This window comes from Pteropus medius, unplaced genomic scaffold, assembly GCF_902729225.1.
Source record: "Pteropus medius unplaced genomic scaffold, Ma_sr-lr_union100, whole genome shotgun sequence".
Classification (NCBI taxonomy): Eukaryota; Metazoa; Chordata; class Mammalia; order Chiroptera; family Pteropodidae; genus Pteropus; species Pteropus medius.
The window spans coordinates 726,553-741,782 of NW_024344561.1; the positions used below are offsets into that span (position 1 = coordinate 726,553).

General features: G+C 51.5%; 1 protein-coding gene across 8 annotated transcripts in view; it reads right to left on the bottom strand.

The window, feature by feature from the left end:
- Positions 1-3,901: 3,901 nt before the first annotated feature.
- ILF3 (interleukin enhancer binding factor 3) overlaps positions 3,902-15,230 on the bottom strand; it is a 28,314-nt gene continuing 16,985 nt past the window's right edge. For 2 of the 8 annotated variants that reach the window (XM_039873187.1, XM_039873189.1), the window contains 11 exons: positions 14,911-15,022; positions 14,697-14,807; positions 14,152-14,351; positions 13,618-13,785; positions 13,049-13,174; positions 12,765-12,941; positions 12,519-12,672; positions 12,319-12,372; positions 8,568-8,933; positions 7,754-7,882; positions 6,741-7,401 (listed from right to left, as the gene is read on the bottom strand). In XM_039873187.1, coding sequence (XP_039729121.1) covers positions 7,265-7,401; positions 7,754-7,882; positions 8,568-8,933; positions 12,319-12,372; positions 12,519-12,672; positions 12,765-12,941; positions 13,049-13,174; positions 13,618-13,785; positions 14,152-14,351; positions 14,697-14,807; positions 14,911-15,022 — 1,734 coding nt within the window. In that variant the 3' untranslated portion in view covers positions 6,741-7,264. Of the gene's footprint in view, positions 7,402-7,753; positions 7,883-8,567; positions 8,934-10,460; positions 11,850-12,318; positions 12,373-12,518; positions 12,673-12,764; positions 12,942-13,048; positions 13,187-13,617; positions 13,786-14,151; positions 14,352-14,696; positions 14,808-14,910; positions 15,023-15,230 lie in introns of those variants that run through there. The other 6 variants (XM_039873190.1, XM_039873186.1, XM_039873188.1 and 3 more) reach the window with 6 other exon arrangements.

The following is a 15,230-nucleotide window of genomic DNA, read 5'->3' on the forward strand; positions in this document are numbered from 1 at the left end:
AAGCTCCCTGTGTCACCCATAGGAAAGCTCCCTGTGTCACATCCTCTCAAACTCTTGTATTTTCAGAACTCTTGAATTTTGCCAATCAGGTGTGTGTGAAATGGCGTCTAATTGGGGTTTGAATCTGCACTTCCATGATTCCTACAGAGAGTGAACATCTTTTCAGATATTGGAGCTATTTACCAACATCTTTCATTACTCAACTTAGGTGATGTGGCAGCAGAATTCAACAGGGTTGAGGTGCTGAGCACTTCTTTTTTTTTAATTTAATAGTTTGGATATGGATATATAGATCTATAGATACATAAGTTTTTTCTTACATGAAAAAAATTGTAGGTTGTAACTACAAGAGTCTTCATTGACCTGTACTTCTATGTTTTATGCACTTTTCTGCATTTGTAATATTTCATTTTAAATGTATGAAAGTTCAGAAAGTGTAAAAGGCAAAGAAACTCAGTTTTACCTTCCCCCCACACTGTCCATCTCAGCCTTTTCCAGTAACATGTTTTATTAGATTCTTGTGTCTTTCTAGAATTTTTTCATACAAACAGAAACAAATATAAAGCTAAATAGTTATATTTATCCCTTTTTTACACAAAATGGCTTGCTAGTTATACTGGTAGGAAGCATCTTGCTTTTTGTCTACACTATGTCAGTACATACTCTCCTTGTTCTTTTTGTTTGTTTGTTTGTTTCAAGTATCTCCTTGTTTTTGTTTTGTTTTGTTTTTAACTGTTAGCTCATATCCCAAAGTATGAGTAATCTTTTGCATCTATAAACAAGGCTGCAATTAATAATCTTGTATTTAAGTAATTTCACATGGCAGCAAGTATATCTTTGGAAAAAAAATTCCAGCAGCTGGATGGCTAGGGTGAGTCAAAGAGTGTATTATAAGATCCTACCAAATACCCTCAATCCGGTTTTAACATTTGCACCGGCACCAGCAAGTAGTATATAGAAGTGCTTTGCATGTTTCCCCACAGCTTCTACAACACAATTTCACTTGCCCACTTAATAGGAGAACTGTAGTAACTCTACGACATTTTTAATGTGCATTTCTCTCATTTCCAGTGAGGTCTGGCATCTATTCTTCACTTCCAACTGCTCGAAACATTGTCTTCCTATAGCTTTTCTGGTCCCATTCTCCTAATTTTTAAGTTTTTATAAATTCTCCCAAATAATAATACAATATGGTGATTAACGGCCAACACTGCCAACGCTAATGGAGTAGGTGCCAGTGTGTGCCAGGTATTTGGTAAGCTTTACACTATCATTGCCTCATTTGACCCTCATAGTACAATGAGTTGGGTATTATTTCTTTTTATGGATGAAAAAACTGAAGCAGAGACATTTACTGACTTGCTCAGGGTCACATGGCTAGTAATAATCAAGGAACAGGAATTGAAATCTAGTCTTGCATGAGGCCGGTGAAGCACCGTCTCATACAACTTCTTTTCCTGAAGGAAAAGACAGTATTAGGAATTGCAGCACAGAAAAGGGGTGGAAAAGTTACAGCCAGAGGAACCTGGGAGGAAAGATTTAGGTTTTGCCACTCAGAAGCCAGGGGACTTTGGTCATGTGATAGTCACTCTCTGAGTCTCAGTTTCTTCATCCTTAAAGAATCATTATGAAGGTAAGTGGAGCTTAGCACACAGTAAATGCCCAAATACACGCATGAATATACATGCCACAAACATTATGGACCATCCGCTCTGTGTCAGGCACTGTTCTCACTGCTGGCAACATAGTAGTGAACAAGCGCTCAAAAATTCGTTGCTCTGGAGGGGTGAACAAGAAAAATTAGTCAAACTTGTCACGTCTCAAGTGTTGAGAAGTGCTGGAGAACAAAGAAGGCAGGGAAGGAGAGGAGTTGGAAGTGACTATTTTAAGTAGGGTGATCAGAATCCGACTCACTGAGAAGGTTAAAGCCTGAAGGAGGTGAAGGAGGAGCCATGATGGGAACTGAGAGAGAACATTTTACACAGGTTTTAAAAACAATGAGAGCAAAGGTCCCAAGGTGGGAATGTGCCTGGATTGTTTGCGGTGCAGCAGGGAGGTCAGTGTAGCTGGAGATAGTGAGGAGCGGAAGACAAGGGCGGGAAGGTCAAACCACTAGGTCCTCTGGTTTGCTGTGAGAACTTTGGCTTTCGTCTGAGCTAGATGGGGAGGTGGGGTGTGGAGCAAAGTGAGCTCTCTGCATTACCAGGAAGTAAAGTGGAGGGTTGGGGGTGGTGCAGCCGAGGTTCAGTGGCATCGACTTTAGGGTTTCTGCGCCGCTCAGCAGGCAGGGCTGGAGGCACCATGAGGTAGCCCCTTTAGGAGGCGCTGGGAGTTCGGCTTCAGCACGCTGGACAGCACCCCGAGCATTGCCGGGACACCAGGAAAGCGGCCACCATGGGGGCGGAGCCTACAAAGGCGTTCTATTGGAAGAGGCGCATTGTGCCCACGTTACGCATCCTATGGGGGCGTGTCAAGGACGGGGCCTGCAGAAAGCGTCGCCTGACGATAAAACACGCAGCGGGCGAAGTCACTGGGCGGGGATTGCTGGAGCGGTACTGTGAAAAGCGACTGTTGATTGGGCATGAAAGAAGCAGGGGAGTGCCCAGGGCGGGCTGAGAGGTGAACACGTGGCTTGGAAAGGGTGGTGTCTACAGAACGGGGGCCTCCTCTGGTCTCCGCGCCCCTCAAGTGGAAGTCCACGCATCACCCCAGGTGTGTGACCGGGATTGGGAGTGCTCCGTTTGGTCCCCCAAACTTCTCTTCCCAGGGATCGCTGCAGCTGCCCAAGGGAGTCCCCCAAAGCAGGTACTAGGGTGGTTGGCCTTAAGGAGAGAGTATTGAAGTCCAGGGACCCAGAAGGGCGGGGGTTAGGTTTCTAGACAGACTGGGGAATCCAGAAACCTCTGGAGACGTGGAGACTTCTAATACCTGTAACGTTGAAATAGGGGTCCTTGGAGCCCTGGGTCGGGTGGTTGCCCAGGGAGCCTAAAAGGTTTTTGTTTTTGGTTTATTTATCTGGGGGTGGGGGGGGGCATTCCTGTGATATTCTAACCCCACCCCTGCCCCTGCCCAGGTGTCAAGGCTGAGTTTAGGTGCCAGCTTCTTGGGAGACATTGGGAAGGCCACGAACCTAGGACTTGCCACCTCTGACCACTCCCTAGACGTTTCCATCCACAGCAGAGACGGGAGGACCTGTGAGTCTGGGCCTCTCTCTTTCCTCTATTCTGAGGTAAGTCAATGTCTCTTGCAGGAACATCTGCCCTGAAACATGCAGTTTTTACCCCTCCTGGGTCTGAGAGCTGTTTCCTCACTGCATTCAGTGGACTCCGCTGCCTAAGTACCCCAGAACCTCACAGCTTGGATGTTCTAGAACTCAAGCCCTTTTGCTGGTCTGTTGACCTCCATTCTCACTTCTCCCACACACCTATTCTGTGCCCAACAGCCAAGAGGACCATTCTGGAGTCTTCCTAGTTCAGAATCCTTCCATGGCTACCAATTAACCTTGGGATAAAGGTTAGAACTCTTCTGGCTGGCTGTCAAGGGCTTGCACTGTGTACCCCTTGCTGACACAGCCACACTTTACCCTTTTTGCAACTAAATGCTTCACCCACCTGACTTCAGCTCCTTTAAGTCTACTGCCAGCCCCCAGCTGAATTTTGGTGCATGCTGTTGCCTCTGCATTGCATACCCTTCCCTCACCCTCCCTTACACACCCCTGGTCCCAATTCAACCTGTCTCACCTGAAACACAGAAAGCCTTCCCTGACACTTGCTGCCCAGCTGAGACAGAGCCCTCGTGGTGCCCGGAAGCTCCATGAGGGCAGGGACCATGTCCACTGCCAGCACCTTGTGCAGGAAGGATACATAAGCAACACCCAAAAAATACATGTGGAGTGAAACAGTGAACATGGGAAGTTTCCATTTATTCCGGAATGGGTTAAAATGAGCATCTGGGCCAAGTAGTCTTGCTGCAAAGGACACAGCCAACATGAGGCTCACATCTGGAGACTGAATCCTAAGGCTGAGAGTCCAGCTGCAGAGTCAGGCCTCCGCGGCTGACTACAGAAATGGTCGATTGTCCGAGGGAGAGTGAATGCTTCTCTGCCACCACAGAGGGTAGTTGGGCAGCTAGGTGATAACTTCCACGTCACACTAGACCTCAGCTCAGAGGGACACCAGTGTCCCCAGTGTCTGCTAAATCTAGAAAGGTGGAAATCCTGGATCTGTGTCTCCTTCCTGCTGAATCTCTACCCGCTTTGGTCCTAGGTCTCCAATTTCCAATCCTTCCCCTGAGGATCAGTCCAAATTCCTGGAAAGGCTCTGCCCTCCCTCAGATGTCATCTTGGCCCACTATGCCCATGTCCAGCTGTTCCAGTTGTGTGACCTTTCTCCCTTCCTCTCTTCCCTCCAAAGGCATCCTGGGCCCTCCGGAGATTTGTATGCAGTCCTGGGTTACTGACCCCCTGGCCTATTCACCGAGTACCCTAACCTCATCAACTCGCTGAGTAAACATGTGAGCCATACTGTCCCTCCTGCTCAAGCTCCTGGTGATCTCTGCTGGTGACTGAAAGATTCACAACAGCGTTCTCTGGTGACACGTGAGCCAAAGCATCTCATCATAAGCCAGCTACTGCCCACGCCCTGGCCAAGGTGGTAGTGGTGGTGGTATAGTTCACTGAGGCCCTCTTCCAGGCTGGCTTCTGGGGCCTCGAGGGCAAAAGGCCTTGAATCAGCTTTGAATGGGTGATACACCAGCAGCAAGGCCCTCTCTGTGCTCAAGGCGGCACCCACGTCTTCCTCAATCCAGCTTCCCGGGGTAGTAGCTCCTGAAGGCTGGGTACTGCCATCAGCTAGCTGCATCACCATGCCATCAGCACTAATGAAGTCCCCAAGCAGAATTAAGGTGCCGAGGGATCTGTGTTCATGAGCTGTCCCCTTGGGACAGGTACCTACTGTGCTGTAAAGACGCTACTGGCTCTGCTGTCCCGACGTGACCACGGTGGTCCTGGCTGGCCCACAGACTCCCAGGGCTGTGCCAACAGCCCATGGGGTGAAACCTTCACTCATCCTTGGAGTGGGTTGAACAGTGTCCCCCAAAAGGTATGTCCCAAGTCCTAACCGCTGAAGTCTTGAATGTGACCTAATTTGTAAATAGGGTCTCTGTACATGGAATTAAAGATCTTGACGTGAACTCATCCGGGATTAGGGTGGGCCTTCACTCTTGACTGGTGTCTTTAAAAGAAAGACGGAGACTTGAAACATCAAATCACATTCAGGAATTTGGTGGTGATCCTTGCTTGGGAAACCAACCGATGGAGACCTGAGCTGACAATGCAGGTCCAGAGTTTGAAGGCATTTGGCAGGCAGGGCCAAGAGGTTCCTCCCTGAAGGTCTCCGAGTGACGCAAGCTCTGTCCACAGCCTGTATCCTCTCTCGCACACGAGGCCCCAGTGATTTCACGGGGGTCTTTTTGTCTTAGCCCCTGGATGTGTCTGGGAGAGGAGCTGGGGTGGGTACCCGTCCCTCAAGTCTGTCCTCTCCTAGGCTGTGCACTGGAGCGATCCCAGGGTCCTTTGGGCCGACCCAAAAGTTCACACTGTAGGCCGCCTCTTGGATGGGCCCCACTGGGCCCCTCTCCCCAGCTGGACCACTTGGTATCTGGGGCCTCCTCTGTGCCAGCAGAAAGCAAAATTCTTCCAATATTTTGTTTTAGTGCACACCTTTCTTTCACTTCTCCAAGAAAGCAAATCTTCATCCTTTGAAGGCACACAGGAGTTTCTGCCTCAGCTGACTGATCCTGAGTCAAGAATGGTTTGTGCATCTCCCAGTGGCCATGGTTAACCAAGCACAGGAGGCCAAGGGCTGCCTGGTCTGAGAGGATGGAGACATGGCAAGACCGAGGGTTTCCCATGGAAGGGCAGCTCCAGGACCCAGCTGCCCGCAGGGCTCTTCCCAGATAGGCCGCCTCCTGGGGCACAGCTGGAGTTGAGAAGGGCTGCTTGGGGGAGGGTTCTTCCAGCTCTGCAGCGCTGACATTTAAATGTAGAATGTTCTGCAGCATCCTTGGCTTCTTTCTACCCACTAGGTGACAGATGTCCCCCAAGCACTACAAAACTGCCCAGGATTTGAGAAACACCGCTCCAGGAAAACCCGCCGGGACGAGGCTGAGCCACTGCCAACAACCCTGAAATTCTGGGCAGGGGTGGCACCAGGATGAAGTCTGTGGCTGCCACAGAGCACCACCCTAACACAGACCATTCCATGCCTGGATTTTCCCACATCTTGGGGTGCTTCAGCCAGACTCAACTGGGCTTTTTCAAAGATTCCATGTACCAAACCCACGAGGACATTTTATCCCATGATGACTTAAAATTGCACTTAAAACTACACCCAGAATTCATGGAGCAGGAAACAAAGCATGCCGAATTGTGTGAGCAATCGGCTAACAGCGGCATGGGCCACTAAACCGTTCTGCAGACAGCCAGGAGCGGGCAGTGTGGAGCTCACTGGGACACCAGGGCCACAAGGTTCCACATAACTGGTTGCTGACCTTGGCCGAATCAGAGTAAGGGTGTCTACTGGCCTGGAGCTGGATCCTGGACCCTTTCTGGTGACCAGGGACTGTCCTGCCACCCGTGCCTGGTTTACCATGCTGGGAACAGAGTGGAGGAACTTGCCCATCGCACTGCTGAAGGGTCAGATACCCAGGCCTACGACGGTGCAGAATTTTCTTTCTTTTTCTTTATTTGTCTACATTCAGCTGAATTCAGATGTACTGCCTGAATGATCCAGACATACAAAAAAAATCCCACTCTTTCCCACTGGTTTTTAAAATAAAATCTTCACTTATAAAACTGAAACACTAAAGCATTAAAATACAGAAAGCTCGTTTAACTCACTTCACAAAAGCATTAACAGATGAGGTATCCCTTCTGTAACTATTTCAAGACAAACTGAGTTAACACTAATACCAATTGTAAATAGACAGAGGGATACTGAACTGCAAAAACTCAGAAAACTCTATTCGGACAAAGTTGTAATGGCAACTAACAAACCATTGAAGACGCAGAGTCCCAAACACGGCTAAATATGGGTCACAGGACGGGTCACAGAGTGACCAGCTGCACCTCACAACACAGCAACGTGGACAGGGTAGGGCGATAGGCCCAGAGGGGCCACAGACATGTTAACTGTGGTGCATAAAACTGAATCTTACAACGAGGAGGGGTTAAGTGCAGAAGGTACAAATCTTCGCCCTCAGGGCTTTATCTGTACTGGTAGTTCATGCTGTGATCTGCGTTCCTGCCGTAGCCTCCCTGTGATGACTGGTAGGAGCTGGGAGGGCCGCTGTAATTCTGGCCGGACCCCGGGGAGTTGTAGTTCGACTGTGATGAGTAGCCTCCTGAGGGAGAGAGGGGGTGGGGATCAGCCCAATCACAGAGTCACCAGGGGCAGCTGTAACTGGGGCTGCATTTTTTTCATATTGGTGCCAATATTTAAGAATAAGGCAATTTCTGGATCACTGGCTTCTGAAAAGCTGAGAAGCTGGAAGCAAGCCTCAGTCCCAGCTCGCACAAGGCCCCATGTGCCCGCAACTCCTGCTCCCTAGTCTCGCCCCACATGGAAATCGGGGGTCAGCTGCCACTGCGGCCCTGCCCATGCTGCTATCAGCCCATGCCAGGCTACTACCCTCCTCACAGCCTCTGTGTGGCCCCGGGCCCCCCACGCTGTGTCACCTGCTGCTCCAGGCCCACCTTGTTTGCCTTGGTAGGAGGAACCGCCCCCAGAACCACCTCCGTAGCCCCCATGTGACCCTGGGTTGTAGGATGACCCGCCTGAGCCATAGCTGTTCCCGCCGCTTCGGCCTCCGCTACCACTGTAGTCTGGGGGGAGAGAAGACAGCGTGGTTAAGAGGCCTTGGGCTGCGGCCCTGGATATTTACAAATTTCCCTATCCCAACTGCTTAAATTTGGCAGGCATCAGTTCCATCTGAAAGTGCCGGGGGCTGGCCGAACCCCTGCAAGGTCACTATACCCTGGTTTGGCCCGATCACCACATTCTAAGGCCCAGTCTGTCCTGCCTTCCCACCTGCTCCTCCAACTCAAGCTCCCCAACAGCTCGGGAAGCGCACAGCCAGCCCAAGTCCTGGCCCCTGCTGCCGACTGCTCTCCTATCACGGACAACCGTACAACTGCTCTACCCCAACCGGGCTACCAGCGCAGTACAACCCACCGAGTCTGTGCACAAGGTGGAGAGGTGAAGCGGGGAATAATTCAGGCTCTTTTAGAGGCAACGTGCAACCCAGTCTCCAGAGGTCACCTTGCAGCAGCTAGCCTGGACTCACAGACTCCATCCTCATTCACCAGCTTCAACCCACAGCCTGCCTAGGGGCCTCTGTTGGACCTCCTTTGGAGAAGGCAACAGGAAGGGAACGGCAAGGCCCTGGGCCAGGGCTCCTCTGCCGCCAGGATTGTCCAAACGCCCGCCCTATGGCCACCACCACCAGCTTCTTTCCAGTCCCTCAGCCAGAGTGGGGTAGTGCTGAGCTTCTGGGGGACGCCAACTCACTGAATTTGCTCTCGTAGCTGTAGTCGGAGCCGCCCCCGCCCCCGGGGGAGCTGTAGGAGTTGGAGTAGGAGGAGTAGTTGCCTTGGCCATGACTATAGCCCTTCTGTTTGCCCTGCGGGGGGCCGTAGTTGCTGTACTGGCTCTGGTTGTACGACTGCTGCTGGCCTGGGTGGGACTGGTAGCCAGAGCCGTAGGAGGGCTTCTGCTGGCCCCCGTGCGGCTGCTTCTTTCCGGCATGTTTCGGGGGCACTGGGGAGTTGTAGTTGTCGCCTTGGTAGTAGGAGCCGTAGCCGGAAGAGCCACCACCGCCCCCGCCGCCGCCACCGCCAGCATTCCCAGAGTGCCCTCCATTGCTGTAGAACTGACCTAAACAGGAAGGCAGCGGGTCAGGCGGAGACTTGGGGAGATGGGGGGAGCAGAGGGGAGGGAAGGCGCAGCTGTGGGCCCTGAAGGCTGACCCACAAGCCCGCTGCCCAGGCGGGGGCAGAGTGAAAGAGGCGGGAGAGCAAGGAGCAGCAGCTCCGGTCCCTAAAGCAGCCTGGTCTGGGCGGGCCCAGCCTTCAGCTCCACTCACCCATCAGCTGATGACAACAATGGATCTTTGCCAAGCAGCGGCACGAGAGCAGCTTTTGCAGCAGATGTCAACGTTACAATGAGATGGGCTCCGAGCGTAGGATGACATTCACGACTAGCTGACCTCTACCCAGATGTCCCCAACGGTGACAGGAAAAGCAAAGCCCCGGAGAAGCAGCCAGCCAGCCCGCCCCCGCTGTGCTGGGAAGAGGATCGGCAGTCACAGGCCTGGGGAACCCCAGGAAATGCTCTTTAATGAGGCCCCAGAAACTGATGTTGTTCCTGGAAGACCAACTGGTCTGACCTGGTTCTTGGAGAACCAGGAATGGAGACTTAGTCAAATGACCTGGGTTCTCCCTGGTGGGACTTGTGCAAACATGACTTAAGGAGCAATTACATAGCCCCACGGGGAAAGGAGACTAAGGCTGGGATCAGAAGATCCAGGTGGGGACTCAAGCTACAGCCTCAGGTGGTCTCCCAGAGTGCCCCTCCTTGTTCCCCGCACAGCTGCTGGGCACGGGGACTGAGCAGCAGGACTGACAAGCGTGCAGCAAGGCCGCCACATTCTCAGGCCCTGGAGCTGAGAATGTCACGGAGAGCCCCCCACTCCCACTTTCTGGTCATTAGATAAGGACCCCAGGAGACAGGTTTGTCAAGATATCACCCCTACTAGATACCCGGGTGGACCTGTGAGAGACAGGCCTGCTAAGGGGAGGGTGGGAAAAGGGTTGTGCGGGCAGCTGTCCAGCTTAGCTAGGCAGTCCCCAAAGCTCCTGCAGGGGCCGTGGAGCTCCTGGGCTTCCAGAGTAGGTAGGCCTGGACATGCCTTTGCTGGGTGGCGCTGACTCTGTCCAGACAGCCAAGCCTGGTGCCTGGTTGGCCCTGCTATGCCCAGTTCTGAGTGGATGGAGGAGGGGAGGCTCTCACACAGCCTGTCCCTTCCTTCCCATGTTTAGCACCAAGGGACCCCCGACTCTTGGGTAGAGTAAATTTGGGAGTCCTCATGAGCCTTCCACCCACTGAATATGTACACCCCATAGCGGCTTGCCTTGGGTTGTTTGAACAATAAATTGAGTAGAACTGATCCCCGCCATGGGTTTATTTTCTTCAGGCGGGCAGCCTCCACCCTATGTCCACCCCCAATCGCAAAGCCAAAAAGGACGTGTCCCACAAGCAAGAGAGCAAACACGCGAGGCCGGAGGACAGGAGACCTTTTTTGGGTCCCCCCTCAGAGCTCTGCCACATCGGCTGCCCCTCAGCCTGCACTGAATGCCTCCTTGCCCTTCCTCAAGCACGGGAACGAATGAAGACACCAAGTAGTGAGGACTTGTTACTTTAACATGTATTGATTAAAAAAAAAATAAAGGGATGGGGAAGTTTTCAACGTCATTCAGGATAACTATTTCCTGGTATAAAAAGACATTATTCTCAAACAATAACTTTCTAAAAAAAAATACATCATGCAATCAAAGTTTTAAAAAGTTTCACTGAATGTTTCAAACCTCTGGGAACAAATTATGTAGTAACCGTTTTGACCAGTTTTGCCTGAATAAATGCAAAATCTTGCAAGTCAACGCAGATGCAGGCTTTGCTGCAAAAAGAACTGCTGACAAGAGCCAAAAGCAGGCTTGTTTCCAGGGACTCCCACCAGAAAACGGGGTCCTGAGTAAAGAGCCAAATGGCTTCCATGTACCTCTATGCACAGGGAGAAGCCACAAATTCAGGTCTGTGCTCTAAGGTGAGAGGGCAGAAGCTTCCAGGGCTTCTGAAATCTGCCACAGTTGCGTGTCTGGCAGCAGGCCCTCCTGAAGCCAGCTCTTCACTGGAGAATTGAGATACATATTAGGCTCTTTCTGCTTGATTACGTAAAACTCCCATAAAAAAAAAAAAAAATCTAGAATCCCATGCATTTGCAACTGTGATTAGGACTTGCAAAATTCTGCATTATCACTCCCTTAAAGCCTGTCTGTTTCTTGCACTAAACGATGGAAGCACAGTTTTGATACCTTTGAGAGTTCACCTCTAGCTAAACCAGCCACAGAATGTCGCATCCCCAAACACAAACCCACCAGAGCATTTACAAGAGGCGGGAGAGGTAACTTATTAGCACAATATACAATTCCCGAATGTTCCCAACGTTTTACATGCTCATAAAAAAAAAGCCAGTTGCTCTGGATTCGGATGTGGTGAAATCATTTTCATCACTGTCAAAGGCATCAACCAGATTTGGGAAATTGTTAAAAGGTTAAAAATTCATACAAAACCTGCTGTAAATTAAGACAAAGGTAGATTAAAATGCATCATTATCTGTCTCTTAAATAAAGTAATGCTTTCCATAAAAAGCAAAGGTGGGCTTTTGCCTTGATGCTGACCAACGCTGGCTCTAGAATTCTGTGCAATTCTGCACAAAAAAATGCATTCTCTGAAAATTGTTTTCCACTTATTGTGAACTTCAATATGACCAAGTTCAAAGGCAAATCACGATAAAAACTGCCATTGTCTTAAATTCTGCAGGCTAAGAGTTTCAGACAAGCTGCGGTGACAAGCCACGGTTGAGAAACCCAGTGAAGCACAGGGGCACAGCACGGACACTTTGGGTTTTGGAGTTCGAGAAAATTGGAGTAAAAAGTTGATTTTGTGTGCAATACTTTTAGATGCTCTAGGAAGACCCAAAATCATGATAGCCGTAGCAGTCTGTGAAAAAGTCACCTACAAAAGGGGGAGACAGAGCAGAGAAAAAAAATTAGAATTCTTTTGAAAAATGGCACAGAGCGCCACATTTGAAATTCATGTTTTAGATTTCTCTGCTCCTGTAACCCCCCAATGAAGGCTCCTTCTCAAGACAAGAGCTGTGCACTGTCAGGAAAAGCATATTCACAGGAATGGTGCTTCGTTCGCATGGCTTAAAGCAGAGAAATTTAAAATTTTGACTTTTAAGGACTTTTCAAATCACACAAGGGTGTGTACTAACATTTACAGAGTAAATCACTCTTTTGAGGGCGGGGCAGGGTAGGGGAGGGGGACTTAAGGAGCACCTGACCTCATCACTGAGAACAGGTGTGGGCTGCCCTGAGGTCTCAGGGAGGCTGCTGCTGATGGGCCACCCTGCTCTGACTCAGGCACAGGAGCTAAACTGCAGCTTCTTCCCAAGCTCAGACAAAGAGAAACACACACTTACTATAGCCGGCTGTCGCCGAGTTGCCACCGTACCCGTAGCTGCCATATCCAGCGCCTGGAAGAGAACAGACAGGGTTAGCAGGGCTGGAGGTGGGTCTCCCCTGCGCCTGCCTCTCCCAGCATCTTAGCGCGACCCGGGGGCCCACACACCCCAGGGAACAAGCCTGGTCCACAGGGATAGTGCACGACAAGTGTCCTCACCAGCATTCATGTAGCCTCCATGGTTGGCACCACCGAACCCTCTCCCTCTCCCTCGACCACGGATGTTCCCTCCTCTTCCCCGCCCTCGAAGGTTTGGGGGCGGGGGCACTTCGTTGTGCATGGGGCCTCCCATGCCAAAGCCAGGGTTATGGGGCTGGACGGGAGAAAACAGACAAGTTACATTTGCCTCACGCTCAGATCACAGAATTTGTACTGAGGCCAGAGATCTCAGGGACAACCAGTTACCTTAGCAGCAAATTTCGGTCCACCTCTGACAGGGACGGGAGCTCTCTTCTTTTTATTTGCTTCAAGGGCAAGAGGGGCGTCGGGGAACAGCTTTTCTAGTGCAGCAAGAGCAGCATATGCTTTTGCCACCTTTTTGTTTGAGCCAGCACCTTGAAACTTTTGTCCATCCACCTCCACCTGGGAAGAACAGACACATTTTGGGGGTGATCCAACACCTCCCACCAGGGCCAGGGGACTCTCCAAAGACCCCAGGCCTCCATGGGAACTGCCCTAGGACTGCTTACCTCCATGACAAAGCGCTTGTCATGGCTGCCGCCAGTCTCTGAGATGAGCTCATACTTGAGGCCACGCCTCTTCTCATTAAGCTCCATGACAGGGTTCTTGCCATGCTTGGTCAGGATCGGCCCCTGCTGTTTTACGTTCTCAGGGAAAACAGAAAAGAAAACCAACATACTCAGCTAAGGGCTGTTCAGCACGCAGAGGGCTGCCACACCCACGTCACGGCTGAGGCCCTCCCCTCCAAGTACCCTGCTGTTCCGCGCCACCCTCACCTCCAAGTCATTTGTGAGCCTCCCGCAATGGGACCACCTCCACCTGCACCCTCTCTCTCTGGGGAATGGCCTGTCCTAGAGTTAGGGCCACCCCCAGTGCAGCCCGGAATGCTGGGTCAACATCAGCAAAGCTCTCTTGGTCGTGGCTCAAAGGCTCACACCGAGCACCCCATCTAGGCTTCCAGACTGGAAGTTGACTCCTTTGGGGGAAAATGACAAGGACCATTAACTGTCCAAGTTCACAGGACACAAGGCTGCCCACTCCATCCTATCAGGCACTCCAGAGCCCACCATGGGCTCACCTCGGCAGTGGGGTCTGAGGCGAAGGTAGCACTGGGGGTTGAGACGGCTTCCACCACAGGCGGAGGGGCCACCACGGCTGGCTTGGATTCTGTCTCCTCAGCTGAGTCCTCCCCCTTACTGGAGTCTCTGCCTTCGGTGCCCGTAGGCAAACCCATGTCCTGTAATACCTAAAAGGAAGACCCACGGGGCCCCAGTGAGGGAAGGCTCAGCACTGAGACATGCTGAATCAGAACTGCCTACGGCGGCAGCCAACAATCTGGAAGGTGTTTTTCCCTTTAGCTCCCTGCAAACCCAGCCACATGCGGACACCCTCTGCCTGTCAGCCATGACAAAGGCATTCTTGCCACGTGTGATTTAGCAAACATTCAAAAACCTAACCACTTCAGTGTTCGCACACCCTCCCTAAGCTTCATGGTACCTGAACTGAGAGCTTAAACAGGGGACAATGGATCTGAAAGAGCCCCAGATGAAAAAAATGCTTTTAACTATCTTAGCGGACAAGCACAGGCTGCACAAAGCTGCCAGCCCCCTACCTTAACAGCCACATGCAGCTTGGCAGTCTTTTTGGATGGTCCGGAGGCCTCGAATGAGCTGCCATCTACCTCCACAGACATGGTGAAGATGGGGGCGTGGACCGGCCCGGCCTGGGAAACCAGTTTATACTGCAGCCCCGGCTTCAGCTGGTTCAGCCTCATCAGGGCATTCATAGCCTGGGGAGGCTCTGCCTTCTCCTCTAGAGAGAGACCACCAACATCATTCTGGAACATCAGTCAATTCTGAATCGGATAGGGGCACTCGGTCTAATGGTCTCTTTTTGCGGGACGCAATGGACTGGATGGCTGCATGTGCCAAGGCCTTGCCTGTGCTGCTCCCAGGTACATGCCACCACTGGGGTCACCAGCTGGGGCCCATCCACCCTGTGTTCCATACCCATGTTGTACTTAATAGTTGTAAAAATAACTTAAGTATCATGTCCAAAAAAAGTAAGACTTTAAAAACAGGTGTCTCCCCACTCTGGGGTGGACCTTAACGGGAAGCAGATGGAAGGCAAAGGAGGCCTAGGAACCAATGCCTGTACCTTTCTTCTGAATTTTCTTCTTCTTTTTGCTGGGAGACTTTTCCTCTCCATCTTCCTCCATCGGGCGTTTCATGGGTGTAATGGCATAGGTGGTACTGGGGGGGATTTGAACTGAAAAAAGAGATTAGGACAGACGCGGCTCAAGAGTCCATTCTGGCGCTCCGCGGGAGTCCACGAGGCCACTGCCTCGCCAGGACCCCCTCAGCATGCTCACCCGTGTAGTCCACTGGGTTTTCATTCTTTGGTTTCTTGGGCATCTTAGAAGGCAGAGGGTCCATACCCAGGACTTTATGCAGCTGGCCAAACGCGGCGAGTCGCAGAGCATGCTGGATAAGGGAAGAGGAACAAGAGCCTGACTCAGCAATTCCTGCGCTCCTGGCCAAGGTGTGTGCACTCGCTAATGCCTTCTGTGAGGGGCAGGACTGAGGGGGTCACTAACAGTCTCCCCTACCACAGCAAGGGGTCCCCCAACAGCCAGGGGAGGGCCTGACTGCCAGAGCCTAGCCTTGCTGTGGGAGAAGGCCAGCCTGTGAC